Raw genomic sequence first — 17,174 nt, 5'->3', positions numbered from 1 at the left:
ATGAGACAAGTCTCTTCATTAATGGTCTTGGCCCTTTGCTTTTCCGCTGTAAATTTAGAATCAGCTTGCATCTTGGAACTTTTATTGGGACTGCATTGAACCTGTGCATCAATTTGAGGGGAATTAACATCTTTACAATATTCTGTCTTCCTATTGGAGAATGTTGTATAGCTTTCCATTTTAGTTAGTTCCTCTTTAATGTCTTTCAATAGTTTTATATTTTCCTCTCCATAAAGGACTTACATAACTTGCCTAATGCTTTTAATTTTGATGCTGTTGCAAATGAGAACTTTTAAAGATTTTCATGAGCTTTGTATAGAAATGCAAGTGATTATTCATTTTGTAACCACTAGCCTTGCTAAGTACTGTTTTAAATCAAATAATTTTTTCATAGATTTTGGGTTTTTATGTATAACACTATCTGCAAATGATTCTTTTCCAATCTTTCTACTTATCATATCTTTTTCTTTTATCAGATTACCAGCAAATTCTAACTTGCTTAGGAATGTTATATAAATGTTGAGTTTTATGAATGCTCTTTCTACATTTACTGAGATTTTACGTTCTTTCGCATAAATATACTCATGTGATTAACTACACTAATAATTTTTCTGAAATTAAAACAAACTCGTATTCCTGGAATGAGCTCACTTTTTGTACTGATTATTATTCTTTTTATACATTGCTGGGTTCACTGTGCTAAAATATTTTAAGAATTTGGAGCATCTATGTTAATGAACTTGACCTGAAAATTATTTTCTGAAACTGTTCTTGTTTGCTTTTACTATTGGGGTATGCTAGCCTATAAAACAAATGAGGAAGTGTGCCCCCTTTTTTTCTTTGGAATAGTTTAAAATCAGAATTATTTTTCTTGATTGTTTTGTAAGATTTATCTATAAAGTCGTTTGGGCTGGGGGTTTTCATTATGGGAAAATTATTAATAGATGATTAAATTTTCTTGATGGTCTGTGCTTATTAGATATTATATCGCTTCCTGAGTTAGTTTTGGTAAGTCGACTTTTTCTAGGAATTTATTCATTCTATGTAAGTTTACAAATATATTGCCATAAAATTTTCATAATGTTTAATTGTCTAATCTCTGTACCATCTCTAGTTAGGCTCCATTTTTCATTTCTAATATTGGTTGTTTTTTGTTTTTTTTTTTACTTTTTCCATAAGTTTATTGTTTTGTATTTTATTAATCTCAATGGATCTTTTCAAAGAACCAATTTTTAGCATTGCTTATCCTTTCTATTTTTTATTTCGTTCCTGATTCTTTTAATTTTGTTGAGATTTTCTTTCTTCTACTTTCAGACCTTAATTTTTTTTATCATTTTAAAAGGAGTTGACAGAACTTGACTTTATTGAAATATATATAACTTATTTTTAGAACATAGAAGTATCACTATTATCTTGCAACATTTTGAAGTTTTGCTCGTTAATGAATTAGCAATACATTATTTTTCGAAATGCCATTGACGATCTTTAACATAAAAAAACACAACTTTTAAAAAACATAGTATATCTATAATGCATTTTATCAGAAATCCCTAAATCAAAGAAATGTAACCTATTTAGGCACGCGGAATAAAAGATGCTACAGAAATCATCTTTGAGATGTCAAAAGATGAAAGAAAAGACTTCTACAGGACTATAGCATGGGGTCTCAACCGGCCTTTGTTTGCAGTTTATAGAAGAGTGCTTCGCATGTATGATGACAGAAACCATGTGGGAAAGTATGAAAACTTGTAATGCTGCATGATTTCATGTAATTAGGGGAAATACTTAAGGAACTATTCTTTTTTTTAATAGTTATGATCAAAGCCTTAGTTGGATACAGCTATACTGTGAATTACTGTTGGGTTAATAGTTATGATCAAAGCCTTAGTTGGATACAGCTATACTGTGAATTACTGTTGGGTTATATTTCTCCAGATCCATGTTGTGAATATGGTGAAACCTCATTATAATAAGGCCTCTTTTAGAAGTTAGAATCTAAATCACTTTATATAGATTTCATTTAAGACTTAGCTGACTTAATTCATCAAAATCGTTTGTAGGAAAGGAACATAAAAACTGTAATAGTGGTTAAAGATTAAGAAGTGTGAAAGTACTCTAACATTGGTAACATTTTGCCTATTGGTTTTTATAGTATAGCATTGTCTAGTTCAGTGACTTTTTTAAAAATACAGAATAGAAAATAACTAAGTTTCTTGATGCAGTGCATGGATTTCTGTCATAGGTAACGTGAGAAGGCATTATATTTTCAGTGCAATGATTATATGGTGTTATTGATATATTTTAAGTTTCTCTGGGAATTTTAGGTACTAATAGTATAGCTCACTAGATACCATTTTTAAAAAGAGCTTTAACATGATTGTGTTGAATACCTGCCCACTGAAAAAAAAGAAAGAGCCTTTACATTAGAGCTAAACTATATCGGTGTCCATGCACGAGTAGAGGAAATGGAGAGAATTTTAATTTTTTCAGTACCTTGTGAGAATTTACCATAGATTTTATTGTTAGCTCTGGTTTACAGTGCCATCACTAAGTCTTTCAGAATAGCTAGATTTTAGAGTGCCTGGACCTAACTTTGAAAGGAAGAGTTAGGCAGCTCAGGAGCAAATATGTTTTAAAATGTTGAATTTTTCTAGAGAAATTATAAAGTGCTCACTTTCGTTTATCTCATAATATTTGTTGTTTTTTAAAAGGAAATAGAAGCATTATTTTATTAATCTACTTTGAAATTGGCTACTTTAAAATACTGTCGATATGCTAAGTGATTTAACATTTGACTCTAAGTGAAATTCTGACTTTTATTAAGGTTTTTAGCATCTTGTTTTAATTGATCTTTTGTTTTAAATTTCTTTAAATTCTAGATATACCTGAAGAAATTGAAAAGCTCAAGGAGTAAGTTTTAAAATTTTTATTCATTAATTTTGATAATTGGGTTTTACTTTTTTTTTTTTAATGTCTTGCGTTTTAAAAGTTTTATTTGAAATGTCAAGAGATTTTTGGTAGACTGGTATAATTTAAACCTGCTGTTAAGCATGACTGACCACAAAAAGAACTTAATCAGATCTATTCCTGCACAGAGTAGCCATGCCCATAAATTTAGTTTCTTCCTATTGTCAATTAACAATGAAATGTATCCTTACACCACTGGTAGAGGTTACAGAAGAGGGATGGCCATTCTTGGTGGCCTGAAATCTAATTTGGGAAACTTATTATACCAGGATCAAAACCTGGTTGTGTTACATAGCTTAATTTAGAATGGTGAGTTGACAGTGTTTCACTTAATGTCTGGGCTGACTCTGCCTTATAAAGGCATTTCATAGGAAACATTTTTTGCTTCATTGAGTTAGGACCATAAAGTATGGATTAATGGATTGTATGGATCAAGGAAAAATTGAAGGTTGGTCCTATAATGATAAGGACTGGAGAAAAAAACTTTTTCAATATCTGAGAAGAGCTTGTTAGGAGTATTCAAAAAGGAGAAATCTGGGGATTGCCTGGGAGATTGTGTCAATAACCTGAGGGGAAATGGTTTTTTGAACACATATACTACTTATTCTTCTCTGACCCAGGAAAAAGGCAATTGCTGCCTGTTTTTTTTTCACCCACAGACAACTGTGGACCCCAAAAAAAGGCCACACTTTCAAACTTTGGCTCTCAAAGTATTGCTGCCCACAACTTCCAAACCAGTCAAATGGGAAGAAGAAGAATGAAGAATAAATGATGAAATTAGAAGGGAGAAAACAGTTGAACCCAATGCTGATTGGCAGACTCTTGTTTTAGGCTCCGGATAAAGCATGGCAATGACTGGGCAACAATAGGGGCGGCGCTAGGAAGAAGTGCATCTTCCGTCAAAGATCGGTGCCGACTGATGAAGGATACTTGCAACACAGGTACTGTCAGTACTGCTGCTGGGGTTTTGTTTGGGTCCCCATTTGAGCTTCCTGCCCCTTCAGAGACCGCTCTCTTCTGTTCTGGAAAGAAATTTGTAACTCAGTTTAGTTCAGTTTTTCTAGTCTTCCTTTTTCTTCAGCTTAATAGACCCAACTAATTATTTTTGTGCTTTTATTTGATGTTATTCACAAGGACACAGCTCCCCAGTTTCAAAGGTTTTAGTTCTAGCATGTTTCCATTTTGTAGCAATTCAAAACTGCATCAGTTGGGAAAGGATTTATTTTTAAGGATTATACAGGCATTTTTTTAAGGCATATATACAGAAATTAATTTTAATTGAAGCTCTTCTAACTGTTGAACAACAGTTATGAACTCAGGTTTATGAAAAACTTTAGTTCCAGGTAGGTCCTAACTTAGGAAGAAGCTTTATTCCAAAGATTTGTATGCATTTTGCTTATTTTAGACACAAAACATTTTTCCTAGAAAAAAACTAGTGACTGGTGTTTCTCCCCAAGGCCAGACCACAAAGGCCAATTTAACTCTTAATGAATACAAATGTACTGATGATACTGTGAAACCTAACTTTTGTGACCAATGATAGAATTAGGCTCTGCCACTAAACTCTCACTTCACCTTACTGAGCCTCAGTTTCCTCTGTAAAATGAAGAGGTTAGAATAGGTAATCTCGTAGTTCCCTTTTAGCCCGAATGTTCTCGGAAGGATCCACAGTCTGTGGACCAGTCTTTCAATAAGAAAAATAGGTTAAGCTTGAGCTTCCAGGAAATACATTTTCTGCACTCACCGCCCTACCCTGCTAAAGTGGAATCAGTAATGTTTCCTGCTTAGCCATTCCATCAGCACTATTACCTGCAAGGCACAGAGGACAGAAATTTCACCAGCTCTCTCATTCTGAGATTGATTGACAACATAATGAATGAAGCAGGAATGGGAGCTTTATTTAGATTTCAGATGGACCCCAGAGTTTCATGTAAGATGCTATGAGTACAGAACCCCTTTTGTTACCGTACTTTGGAAAAACACTGTGCCATTCCTTGATTGCCAGCCTGAGGGGTTGATCTACCTGTCACCTTTCCATGTTGCTACGTATTGTTTCTGATCAGGACTTTTGTACTAGGTCACGAGACAACACCGTCTGAGTTTTCCCTCCCTTTCTTACCATGCTAAACTAGGAGAGCAGGACTTTGTCTTGAATTCTTGGTATCCGGACCTGTGCCTTTCACATAATAAAGAGTCAATAAATGTTTGTTGAATGAACGAGTCCTCAAAGCAAGAACAGAGCCCTTTTGAATTTTTCTAGAAGTTTCTAGCTACTAGTAATAAGTGGAAGAGGTTAAAAAGGTTCTCTTTTTTTTCTTTCTGTTTTACTACTCAAGTTGTGTAAGAAAAGACCAAGAGGAACATTTGATGTTATCAGTGGGTTTGTGGATTCAGAAAAACCTGGAATAAAAATATGCATGAATATCAGTATCAGACTTAGAATTCATCACAGCTTGAAGTTGGGAGTCTTAGGTGAGACTAAGAAAAAAGCCTGAGTTTCTTTGTCCATCAAACCATTGATGAAGCTCTTCCCGTTGAAGTAGTTTTTCCTAGAATCAGTCAGTGCTTTCTGTTAGGATTCTGTATTCTTTTGTACTAAGAAAGAACCTTACTGGGCTAGTAAAATGCAGCTGTCTTACCAGGTATATGTGGTTTCCCACCTGAGGATCACTTGGAAAACTTTTGAGTACTATGGTGTACTTCCCATCAATCCTTGCAAATACAGGGCTGAGGTTAAGAAGATAGCAGTAGTAGTCTGGATGATTTTCTTCTTTCAGGGAAGTGGACAGAAGAAGAAGAAAAGAGACTTGCAGAGGTGGTCCACGAATTAACAAGCACTGAGCCAGGTGACATAGTCACACAGGGTGTGTCTTGGGCAGCTGTGGCAGAACGTGTGGGTACCCGCTCAGAAAAGCAGTGTCGTTCTAAATGGCTCAACTACCTGAACTGGAAACAGAGTGGAGGTACTGAGTGGACCAAGGAAGATGAAATCAATCTCATCCTCAGGTTTGTGTCCTAAATCTTTTAATGACAAAAGCTCCTTAATTGCTGTGGTTGTCTTGATTGATTTTGGGTTTCCTTATATGTCTAATGTCTGAAAAGCATCTTTTCTGTAGAGAGACACTGTTTGAGATCCTAAGTATTTCATATTGAGCTCTTTGTTTTGTTTTGTGTTTATTCCTTTTTAGTGGATAATAGTACTCACACAAAGTACCAGATTGAAGGCATGGAGACTGAAGTCCTCTCTGTATCCACAGAATAGGTATGGCACAGGTAGCGGCAGTGCAGCTTTTCCACTGTCCCACCAATGTGCCTCAGTCCTAGCCCAGGGGCCGTACTCAGGGTCAAGGGGCTGTTCAGTCTCCATGCCCTTCAATTTTGGGCCACTGTGTGAAGATTGCCAAAAAGGGGGCCCAGACTAGTTACCCCACACCTTAAGACTGGACCAAATCACAGACTTCCATTTCATACATATCCAAAAAAACTTTACGATAATACTCCCAAGTTTATTTTTTAAATTAGTTTAACTGTTAAGACTTAGTGACTCAAGTGGGCAAAAATACCAGCAAGAAAATATTTGAGACACTGAATAGTAGCGATCATTGTGGCTACTCCCCACTAAAAATCAAAATCCACATTTAAAGCTAAAAAACAGTTAAAACTAAAAAACAAACAAATCATTAAAACCCCAAATTTAGTCATTTGGGGGGGCAGTTCTTCTGTGTTTGGGGTTTTATGGGATTTTTTTTGGTTGCTGCTGGAATATTGCTTTTGTCTTGTTATTTTGAGGGTTTTGTTCTTAACAGTTTTTATCAACTAATCATCTTTTAGCTCATTTCTAAACCTTTTTTATTTTGCAAATGGAAGAGATCAGACCCAGGAAATATTTACTATGCACAGTAGAAAACATTGCAGAACACTATACAACGAAACTTCTTCTTATCCTATTCTCACCTTTAGCTACCCCCTTTCCTTCACAGTGCTTCCTCTGGTTCATAATTTATGGTTCAGCCCATTGGTTGTACCATTAACAAAAGGCTGTTGCTGGTGACATTTCATAGCTCTTAGCCCTGGACGCAGGTCTGCACTCCTAGAATCCTTTCCCATACAACTTAATAGCATGTCGGTGACATAACCTGCCATTCCTGTTTTCCCCAGTGCCCTCATGTGGAGTCAGAGTGTTCTTATGCTGAAATAAATTGACATCTAACAGATGCTTGTTTTGTAATCCGTAGGATAGCAGAGCTTGATGTAGCTGATGAAAATGACATAAACTGGGATCTGTTAGCGGAGGGATGGAGCAGTGTCCGTTCACCACAATGGCTTCGAAGTAAATGGTGGACCATCAAAAGGCAAATTGCAAACCATAAGGATGTTTCATTCCCTGGTAATGTATTATTTGCCAAAGTCCTTTTCTTGTTTTAATCATATTTACTCCTCAGGAGTTAGAGGTTAGAAGTTCTTTGCCTCAGCTAGGAATACAAAATCATAGATTTTTCACTTAAACTTCTGCCCTGTTTCTTTGGAAAATAAGAGTTGATGTGATTTGTAATTTTTGAAGCATCTAAGATAAAAATATACACGTTTACATACATTCTTGTTCTCTCGCATTAACTATGCAGAGGAACTAAATTTTATGTAAATATTTTCTTTATGTACAAAGACGTATTTCTAAACAGTTAAATCAACATTTATGAGGTGAGTAATGTCATATATCTTAACTGGGTTTTTATAGAGAAATTCTCATTTATTTTGTTAACAAAAATTCTGTACATTTCTAATTTCATTTTTATGAAAATCTGGAGATCTTAAGTTGGATTTACTTAAAAGTGAGGTATAGCATAGTTTTCTCTTCATCACCTGCTGTGCACTTAGGCACTAAACTAAGTTGTACAGTCTTGTTTAATTTAGGTAATCAAATTCATTCCTCTTAATATAGCTCTCCAATTAGTTTTCCAAAAGAAAATTAAATGTTGAGAAGCATTGGCTCGATGAAAATGTGGTGTTTTAAAATTTAGATAACCAGCTATTTATAAATCTGATGTTAAAACCAGCAGAGTGAATGAATACTAATGTAATGTGAACCCAGCCAGATTGCAGCATCTCCTGACAGGACTGATGTAGTTTATCAGGACCAGTGCAAGACGGCAAGTCTAGAACTGGCTTTCCTGTACAGAAACTCAAGGTGCTTGCTATTACTGTTTTTGGAAAAGATCAGCTGCTGCTCTGGAGTTGTGAGTTACACTCACAGACAACTGATTATGCTCTTGCAGTGGCTAAAACAGTCTAATGCCCGGAGTCTTTGGAAGAAAATGACACTATTCATTTAAAAATTAAATTAGCTACTTAGCATTACCAATCTTTTTCCTAAATAATAATAATTTTATGAAGAAAGCCATAAGACACAGAAAAGGTCCTATTTCCTCACACAGCTGTTTGTTTTACTGCATCTTAGATGGCAAGAACAATAATATGTTATGAATGTTTTTAATCTGTTGTGATGGGTAACGTTTCCAAAAAATTCCAGACAGGTTATAGTTTTAAATATTTTTATTGTTATTTTGGTAAGATTTCACATCCATTATACAATTATTTATTCCAAATACTTCCCTCCTTGCCCCCCACCTCCCTTGCTGCTTAGATGGTGGTGTCGGAGAATCAATGTTCTTTTGTCTACCCATCTCCCTTCAGTCTTAATAAAAGGTCTTAAACAGTTACATGAGAATCAAAAAAACAACCCAACGCTTTTGGAGAATAAATCAGGATCTGGAGTTCCAAACAGTAATTCCAATTCCAGCGTACAGCACGTTCAGATCAGAGTCGCCCGCCTGAAGACAATACATCCCTCTCTCCAGGCCCCATGACAGCCCTGCAGATCCCGGTCCAGATCACTCATGTCTGTAAGTGCTGGGACCTCAAGATTCCTTGCTGGTCGACCTATGTGATTTGGTTAATGGCTCTGACACCTTGCAGTCTTGCAAGAATGCTGATAGACAGTTATCCAAGTTTGACGAATTAAAGGAGATCTAAGGCATTTTATGTTTATTAGATCAATATTTGCACAAAAGATGAATGTGTGACGGGCAGGACTGATAACCAACTGCCCCAGCCATTGTAAACCATTTTAAATCATCTTTCTAGATATTAAAGAAATTAATGGTTAATAGAAAGCTACCTAAAATACAGTCAATTGAGCAAGGAAAATAGAGTTCATAAGGGTGGCACATCATTTGTAGTAATTCACCAGAAGTGAAAACTAGGAATGGATTTGAGGTGGTATATAGAAGAAATGGATTCTGGTGAAGTTGAAAAAGATTTTCTTCAGGGAGCCAGTTTCGTATGGGAACTGTTTTGTTTACTTTTCCTTAGCCTCTGACTTGTTTTGTGCTTAATAAGATTATGAGAACCTAGCAATTGTTGTAGGAAGGAGAAATGTAGTTCCTATCTAAGCCAAGGTGATCTATCTTTCCTCCCATTAGACTGACAAAAGAAGTGAGAATAAAATTCTCAAAACCATATTATTCTTCACTTATTTTTACCTTTCTTTTTTCCTACATAATGAGACTTGCCTATGGAAAGGTCATCGTCAGTAGTACAGTGTGTTATTCTCAACCAGGGGGTTATTGCCATTTTGATTGGGACAAATCTTTGTTGCAGGATGCTCCGTATCCCTTGATCTCACCCACAAAATGCCAGGTCGTGCTTTCTAATCATTATGATGAATAAAAATACCCTACAGATTTTCATATATACTGTTATCCCGTTTGAGAATCACTGGGCCACCTATTAGTGTTAACATTATGTGTCTGTAGATGAAATGACTGTCCAAGCTACCTTAGAGACATTTAAACTAATCAGTCATGCCTGTCTCATTCTTAAAATTCTAATTTAAATTTGGTTATTTTGCTTTAGCTTTCTATCAGTGTAATAAAGCATGAAGAAACTTTTTTTTGGCACTGTTTGTTTTCATAGTCTTGAGAATTGCAAAGCCACTGAAATTACTTGTTTACCATAAACATGAGAGCTACTGTTGGCTGTAAATTGATTGTGCGTGGAGATTGTTACAATTTTTCTTGGTTATTGGGTTGGTGACACTTTTTGGGAAAACACTAAACATTTTATAAGTGATACCTTAATATTCATTCACAGCATGGTTTTTTAAAAGTATATAGAATAATTTATTTCAGTAAGAAATGTGAGTATAGTAGAGTTTTACTACACACCCATTATTGTTGACATTCAGGCTACAACCGCATGGTCATTTCTTCCCTTTAGAAGAAGGGTCAGGGGTTGGCAGACTCTCAGGCAAGAACAGTAAATGTGAATATGTTAGGCTTTGCAGGCCACATGGGTCTCTCTAGAATTCTGTTACATTTTTAAACAATTCTTTAAAAGTATAAAACCATTGTTAGCTTTGAGCCACATTTGTCTGCGACCATAGTTTGCTTACCCTTGATTTAGGTTATTTATCCAAAATCACTTCAAGTTATTCTAGATATGATCTTAAAAATCCATGAAATAGTAAGAGAAATAACACAAATCAAGTGTATTTCTTTTGGTAAAGGTGCCACATTTCTTTCAAACTGGGAAGTGTTATAGTTAGAATATAATAAACTAACAATAAACACTACACATTAAAAGTCAATGATTCCCAATCATTTTCACATGGATTTACCTGCAGATGTGACTGAAAACACCAAATGGATCACATTTCTTCTAGTAAGTCTTAGTTCTGCATAACCCTCAGCAGACAATGATCAAGTCTGAGTCTCAGCTGACACATAAAGAGATTATACTATCTGATGTCCAAAGTGCTGTTCAGTCTTCCAAACATGGTCTTCTGAAATAATCCTCACATTTATTTCATGTTTTTTGATCCTCACAACTACAGAGGGAGCCAAAAAAAAGTATACATATTTTAAGAAAGAACTATTAAAACTGTAATACTCAATATATACCAATAACAAAAGATGAAAACAAGTCATCTGTATGCATTTTTTTGGTACCCCCAGTATATGAGGTAGGCAGAACAGATGAAGTCTCTGAACATTATTTTGGAGTAAAGTAAGTTATTTGCCAAGATTTACATTGCTAGGAAATGATGCCACTAGAACTAAAACCTAGTGTTTTGGGACCACCATTCCATCTATTCCACTTACCAGAACGTCCAGGAAATTATTTTTTACCAAGTCCCTGTCTCTTTACAGGTTAGCCTTAGTGTATTCCTCTTACTTCCTAACATTAGAAATATTTTATGATGTATTCCAGGGATTAACAAACATTGTCTCTCTCATAGCTACTCAGTTCTGCCATTATAGTGCAAATGCAGCCGTAGAAAATACAAAAATGAACAGGCGTAGCTGTGCTCCTATGATACATTATTTACAAGAACTGGTGGTAGGCTGATTTGGCGATGGGCCGTAGTTTGCCAACCCCTCATCTATGCCATATCAGATCCATTAGATTTCGTATATCACATAAGAAATGTACATGACTTCAGGTTTCTAGGCAAATTACTTAGTATAGGATTGCCTGCATAATAACTGAGTGTACCAGGGAAATTTAAATTTACAAAGTAGTTTATTCATTGTTGCCCTTGTTCTTCCCACAGCTTCAACAGACTCCCCTGCTGCTACTGTTGACTCAGAAACAATAACACTAAACAGTGGAACACTACAAACGTTTGAAATTCTTCCCGTGAGTAATACTTCACAAAGTTGATAGATACTGGCCATTTTTACATATAAGAAAGATCATTTGGTATCAGTTTTAGAAATGTGACACCTAAGCAAATGAAATATAAAAAACATGACTGACATTAAGTCCAACTGTGTCCATGGTTTTTGAGGCTAGGTGGTTAGAAGACATATAAATCAGATTTCCACTTTTATAATTAATTTTAGTTTTTCTTTATCTGTATATAAACCTATATGCTCTTTTAATATATGAAAATGACAGTGCCAATGAGTAGAGGACGTGCTATGGCTTTGTATTGAGTCATAAGCAAATACATAAGCAAAAGGTTCATAGTGGTTATTGAGAAAAAGTTGTGGAACGGATTATTTAACAACATTCATTTAGTAAACATTGCTCTAGCCGTTGCGGATACAGAATTTGAAAGTCCCAGTCCTAAATTGTGTAGCGACTTTGGAAAAGAATCTTGCAATCCCTAAAAAGGTTAAATATACAGTTACCATATGACCCAATTCTAATCCCAGGTATACCGAAGAGAAACATGCCACATAAAACTTGTACATGAATGTTCATATTCATAATATCCAAAAGTGGAAACCCAAACAATCCATCCACTGATAAATGGATAAGTAAAATGTGCTATAGCCATACAAGTGATTATTTGGCAATCCAATAAATGCAGTACTAATATATACAGTCATACAGTAAGGATGAACCTTGAAAACACACTCCGTGAAAGGAACTAGACACAAAATACCATATAGTGTATGACTGCCATTTATTTCAACCGTTCAAAATAGGCAAACCTATAGAGACAGAAAGTAGATGGTCGTTGTCTGTGCTAAGAGGGTTGGGAGAGAAATGAGGCATGACTGCTAATTTGAATGGGGTTTCTTTTGGGGGGTAATGGAAAATTTTAAGTCCCACTTCTTGCTCTGTGTTCTAAAATAGGGTAAACCCAGAACTACCTCATTTCTCATGAAGAAAATATAAAATACCTTCTATTTAAATTATGTCAAGATTTGTTTGCTGTGAAAAACAAGTTGTATTAGTGCAAGAGTTTATCTTCTCTACAGCCAAATCTCCCAAGGATGACCAACACAGCTAAAGGTTCTCTTTGAGAACAACCTTGGAACTTCTAGTAGAAGTTTACTTAAATTATTTCCTACACCAGTGGTCTCCAAAATAGGGATGTATAAGGTAACCCTTTTTCACAGGTAGAAAACAGAACTTCACTTTTTCACTACCTTCCCCTCCCCATGGCCAAATAAACTGTAGATATATATTTAGGGTATGTGTTTGGGTTTTTACTTATGGGGTTATAATAAAATATTTAGAGACTTCTGTCCTCATTTAATAGAGGATGATAATAGTGCCTCAGCTTCAAAAAAATTGTGAGCATTGAATATATTTCAATACATTAAATAAAGTACATGCATTATAATATACATGTAAAGTATTTACTGCCTGACCATATGTGATTACTAAATACAACCAACCATTAGGAAAACAATCAGCTTTCACTTTTATGGAGGAAAGAAATTGAGTCCCCACTGTGTACCAGATACCACTGTAATCATATCTAATCCTCACAACCCTTTCCGTGAGAGGTAGTTCTTATCCACTTTAGCAATAAGGAAACCGAGATCCAGTGAGTTAGTACTCAGGAGAGCATTTGTGGCTTAAGTCCACAGATCACTTCAAACTAAGGAACAGGCTATACGCCTTTAACCTCCAGCTCTATTTTAAGTGCAACTACTGTTACTTTAGTATGTTAGGATAAACCAAACTCAAGTTATTATATAGAAGCTTAATGGCTGTGAAAGGTGTATGGGTGTTGAATAGTTTTGTTATGCTTCCGTAGTCTCAAAAGATAAATGTAAGATCTGTTAATCAGCTTTTCAAGTAGAAATTTTCTTTTTCTTCAGGACACCGCTAATCTCTATTTCTTACGTTTCCCCTAAATATTTGCTAAAATTATACTATGAAAAAAATTCTGTTCAAGTTAACACTGCTGCAGTACCTTTTCAAAAATGGGAAGCTTTTTAAACTTGGAGACTGCCAGTTTTTGTGTGCTACAGACAGGGTAACGAGGGCAGATGGGTGTGCTGCGTCACTGCCTGGAAAGCGGTTCCTTTGACCCTGTCTTGATGCTATGAAACAAAGACCTGAGACTGGACCACATAAATACAGGCAGCGAAGAGCAGTAGAAAGGCCTAGCCTCTCTGTTAAACCTTCAGGGCAAGTAATGACCTACGATAAATAGTCAAAAATATTATACCCTTCATGTTATTACTTATTTGCACCTTCAACTGGTAAGTACATTTGTGGCTAGTAAATTAAAGTCAGTCCCCATTTTGGATGTAAAGCTGACGAGTGCTACTAAGTCTCCTTACTTAGTAGTCTGCTGTACCTGTGTTGATCTTGTTTTTCTTTCTCCTTTAGTCTTTCCATTTACAGCCCACTGGCACTCCAGGCACCTACCTACTTCAGACAAGCTCAAGCCAAGGCCTTCCCCTAACTCTGACTAGTCCCACAGTGACCCTGACAGCTGCTGCTCCTGCTTCTCCAGAACAGATCATTGTTCATGCTTTATCCGTATGTCACCTTACATACGTTACTTGATTTTTCTAGTTTTTGTAGAGAAGACTGGCTAACTGACAAGTGTCACCACATTTTTCTAGTTTTTAATAATATGATAGATCCTATGTGCTTTCAGTAACAATATTTTTCGGGTGGGAGGGAGTTGATTTTTTAGCTCAGTTCAAGTATTTGAGTCTGTTAGGGACCAGGATTAGGAGATGCAAAATATAAGAGCCAAAACGAATACAGTCTATCACTGTGCCTTCACTGGGGTAAATCCCTCACCCCGTGTCTCCTTACCTATGATGGACTTACATTAGGGGAATAGGGACCTTAGGAGAGCAGAGGCCCCGATGGGTAAAGAACTGGGTTTCTAGAAAAGTAGTAATAAGAACACTACATTTCCAGAGGTGAGAGGTGGGGGGAACAGTAGCCCATATTAGCACCTATAAATGTCATTTATTGCCTATAACTTGAATATAGTAGAGGTACTTTTTCATTTTGCCATTTTGTTTTCTTTAACATTTTATAGCCAGAACATTTGTTGAACACAAGTGACAATGTTACAGTGCAGTGTCACACACCAAGAGTCATCATTCAGACAGTCGCCACAGAGGACATCACTGCTTCCATATCCCAAGCAGAACTGACAGTAGATAGTGATATTCACTCATCTGATTTTCCTGAGCCTCCAGATGCCCTGGAAGCAGACACTTTCCCAGGTGAAATTCATCAACCTAAGGTGACTGTAGAGCCATCATTTAATGATGCTCATGTATCCAAATTCAGTGACCAAAATAGCACAGAACTGATGAATAGTGTTATGGTCAGAACAGAAGACCTTAAACAAGAGGAGGAATCACCCTCTCATTTAGCCCGGGCTTATGTTACGGAGGTAAGTTGCACTTAAGGGAATAGCCTGTGGGTTCTCACCTTGAGCTCAAACCTACAGTTTGGAAAGAGCCTAGAAATAATTTGTGGAGTCATATCCTCTGGTACCTTCCTTTTTTCTTTAGACACTAAATAAAGTGCAAACCCCCACCTCTGACCTCACAAGTATCAGACAACCAGCTGTCTTACTGTTTCTCACTAAAAACTTTCCCTCTCTACCTCCAATACATTTAGAAATGTTTGTTGGAGCCCTTGGAAGCATTTTCCTGAGGGTGGGTAGTCATCATCGATCTTTGTGGTTTAGCTTAGGAACCTCACCCCACAATAAATCAGTTATTTCTTCTATGTTCAGGGGACCTATAACCAAATTGGTTCTAAGTTCTTTTTTAATATTTAGTACATTAGATATGAAGTTATTACTTTTGTCCATTTTAGAACCTTTCTTTTATATTCTAATTTTAAAATGGGATAATGTTTAAAAGTTAAGTCCTTTCAAACCTAAACGTGTTTTGGATGTTAAGGAAAATAAGGAATATGAGTCAGAATCTCCCTTTATTTTTATTTAGGATTTAGAATCTCCTACTATAGAAGAACAAGTTGATCAGACAATTGATGATGAAACGATCCTTATTGTACCTTCACCACATGGCTTTATCCAGGCATCTGATGTCATCGATACAGAATCGGTCTTGCCTTTGACAACACTAACAGGTGCTGTTACCGCTCCGTCACGTGCCCACTAAGTCTTAAGGGGGAAACCAGGCAGGCAGGCATTTAATTAATTCAGTTATTTTAGACTTTCTTGATCCAACAACCACGATTAGTGTTGTTAAATTTTACACTTTGGTAGAACTATACTTACTCTAAATTTGTGACCTGGACTAGAGAATATATACATTTAAGACTAACTTGAAACTTCCTCATTGCAGACCCCATACTCCAGCATCATCGAGAAGAATTAAATATCATTGGATCATCTTTGGGCAGTCCTGTTTCAGAAGACTCAAAGGATGTTGAGGATTTGGTAAACTGTCATTAGGTAATTCTTACAAACAGGTAGTTCAGGCAAAGAAGCCACACTGTTAATTACAACATCTCCAAAGAAATAGGAGCAACTCCCAAGAGGCTTAACTTAACATTCTGCTCTGGCTTTTAAATAGCTACAGTGCTTAAGCCACATACAGTGTTGCTGCTATGACTTTTTACCTCCTTTAAATGTATCACGAGGTCTAGTCTTACGAGCATGTGTGGCTGAGTGGAGTGGGGGGATCTTAACAACAGCAATCCCTGTGATTGGTGCCATTTGTCAGCAGGGAATTTCATTCACGTCAGCCAGTGAGAAAAGTTTAAAATCACCAAAGCTTAACTACTGTTTAAAAGCAGTAATGTTCATCTCTAAAGATCAGACAGGAGTCTATCCGGTATCAAGTGGGCTTGTTCATATTTCAGAGAAGTCACATCAGCGTGCTCTAGAGCTTACCAGTGACCACACCACCTTCAAAAAGATTACCGTTAATTTCAGACCTGACCAGCCCACGAGGATACAGTCCTAGGTGACTGTGGCAGTTCCCTGTGGTTTACCCATTGCTGGCAGTGGGAGCTCATTTAAGCTGGATAGAAAGCATTAACAGTTAAGGACATTCACTACAGGTATTTTTATTATTTGTAAAGGGAATATGGATGAGATTAGTAACAAAACTCATCAGAAGTAGAGTTTTTCACTCCCTCAGAACCCACTTTCATCAGTTTACAAAATTAGCACTTTGAAGTAAAATTAAGTGGGAAGGAAGTCAAGTTCCCTATTCTATACCGTAACTGTTTCTTACATGTTTTGCTATATAAATTATCCAGAAAATAGCTAAGGACGGTATCAGAGTTTGCCATTCACTTAGTGCATTAGCTGGTGAGGGTGCGATATAACTGCTCCCTCTCAGGCAATTTAAAACAATAAAATTTGCTTCTGTAATGAAAGGAAACAAATCAAGTCATTCCTATGCTAGAGAAGGTTAAACCAAAACTAGCCTCTTAGGGCTTTAATG

The 17,174-nt window shown here is 36.2% G+C and overlaps 1 protein-coding gene across 1 annotated transcript in view; it reads left to right on the top strand.

Annotated features, from left to right (window-relative positions):
• The window catches only part of DMTF1 (cyclin D binding myb like transcription factor 1), a 44,843-nt gene extending 27,763 nt beyond the window's left edge, over positions 1-17,080 (top strand). Inside the window, 12 exon segments of the mRNA XM_033088847.1 lie at positions 1,579-1,741; positions 2,883-2,910; positions 3,799-3,908; positions 5,745-5,973; positions 7,203-7,354; positions 8,659-8,793; positions 8,796-8,867; positions 11,579-11,664; positions 14,107-14,259; positions 14,777-15,139; positions 15,702-15,846; positions 16,065-17,080. Of these exon segments, the coding sequence (XP_032944738.1) occupies positions 1,579-1,741; positions 2,883-2,910; positions 3,799-3,908; positions 5,745-5,973; positions 7,203-7,354; positions 8,659-8,793; positions 8,796-8,867; positions 11,579-11,664; positions 14,107-14,259; positions 14,777-15,139; positions 15,702-15,846; positions 16,065-16,174 (1,746 nt within the window). The 3' untranslated portion in view covers positions 16,175-17,080.
• Positions 17,081-17,174: the final 94 nt, after the last annotated feature.

This window comes from Rhinolophus ferrumequinum, chromosome 20, assembly GCF_004115265.2.
Source record: "Rhinolophus ferrumequinum isolate MPI-CBG mRhiFer1 chromosome 20, mRhiFer1_v1.p, whole genome shotgun sequence".
Lineage (NCBI taxonomy): Eukaryota > Metazoa > Chordata > Mammalia > Chiroptera > Rhinolophidae > Rhinolophus > Rhinolophus ferrumequinum.
This window is presented reverse-complemented; position numbering and strand designations above follow the sequence as displayed.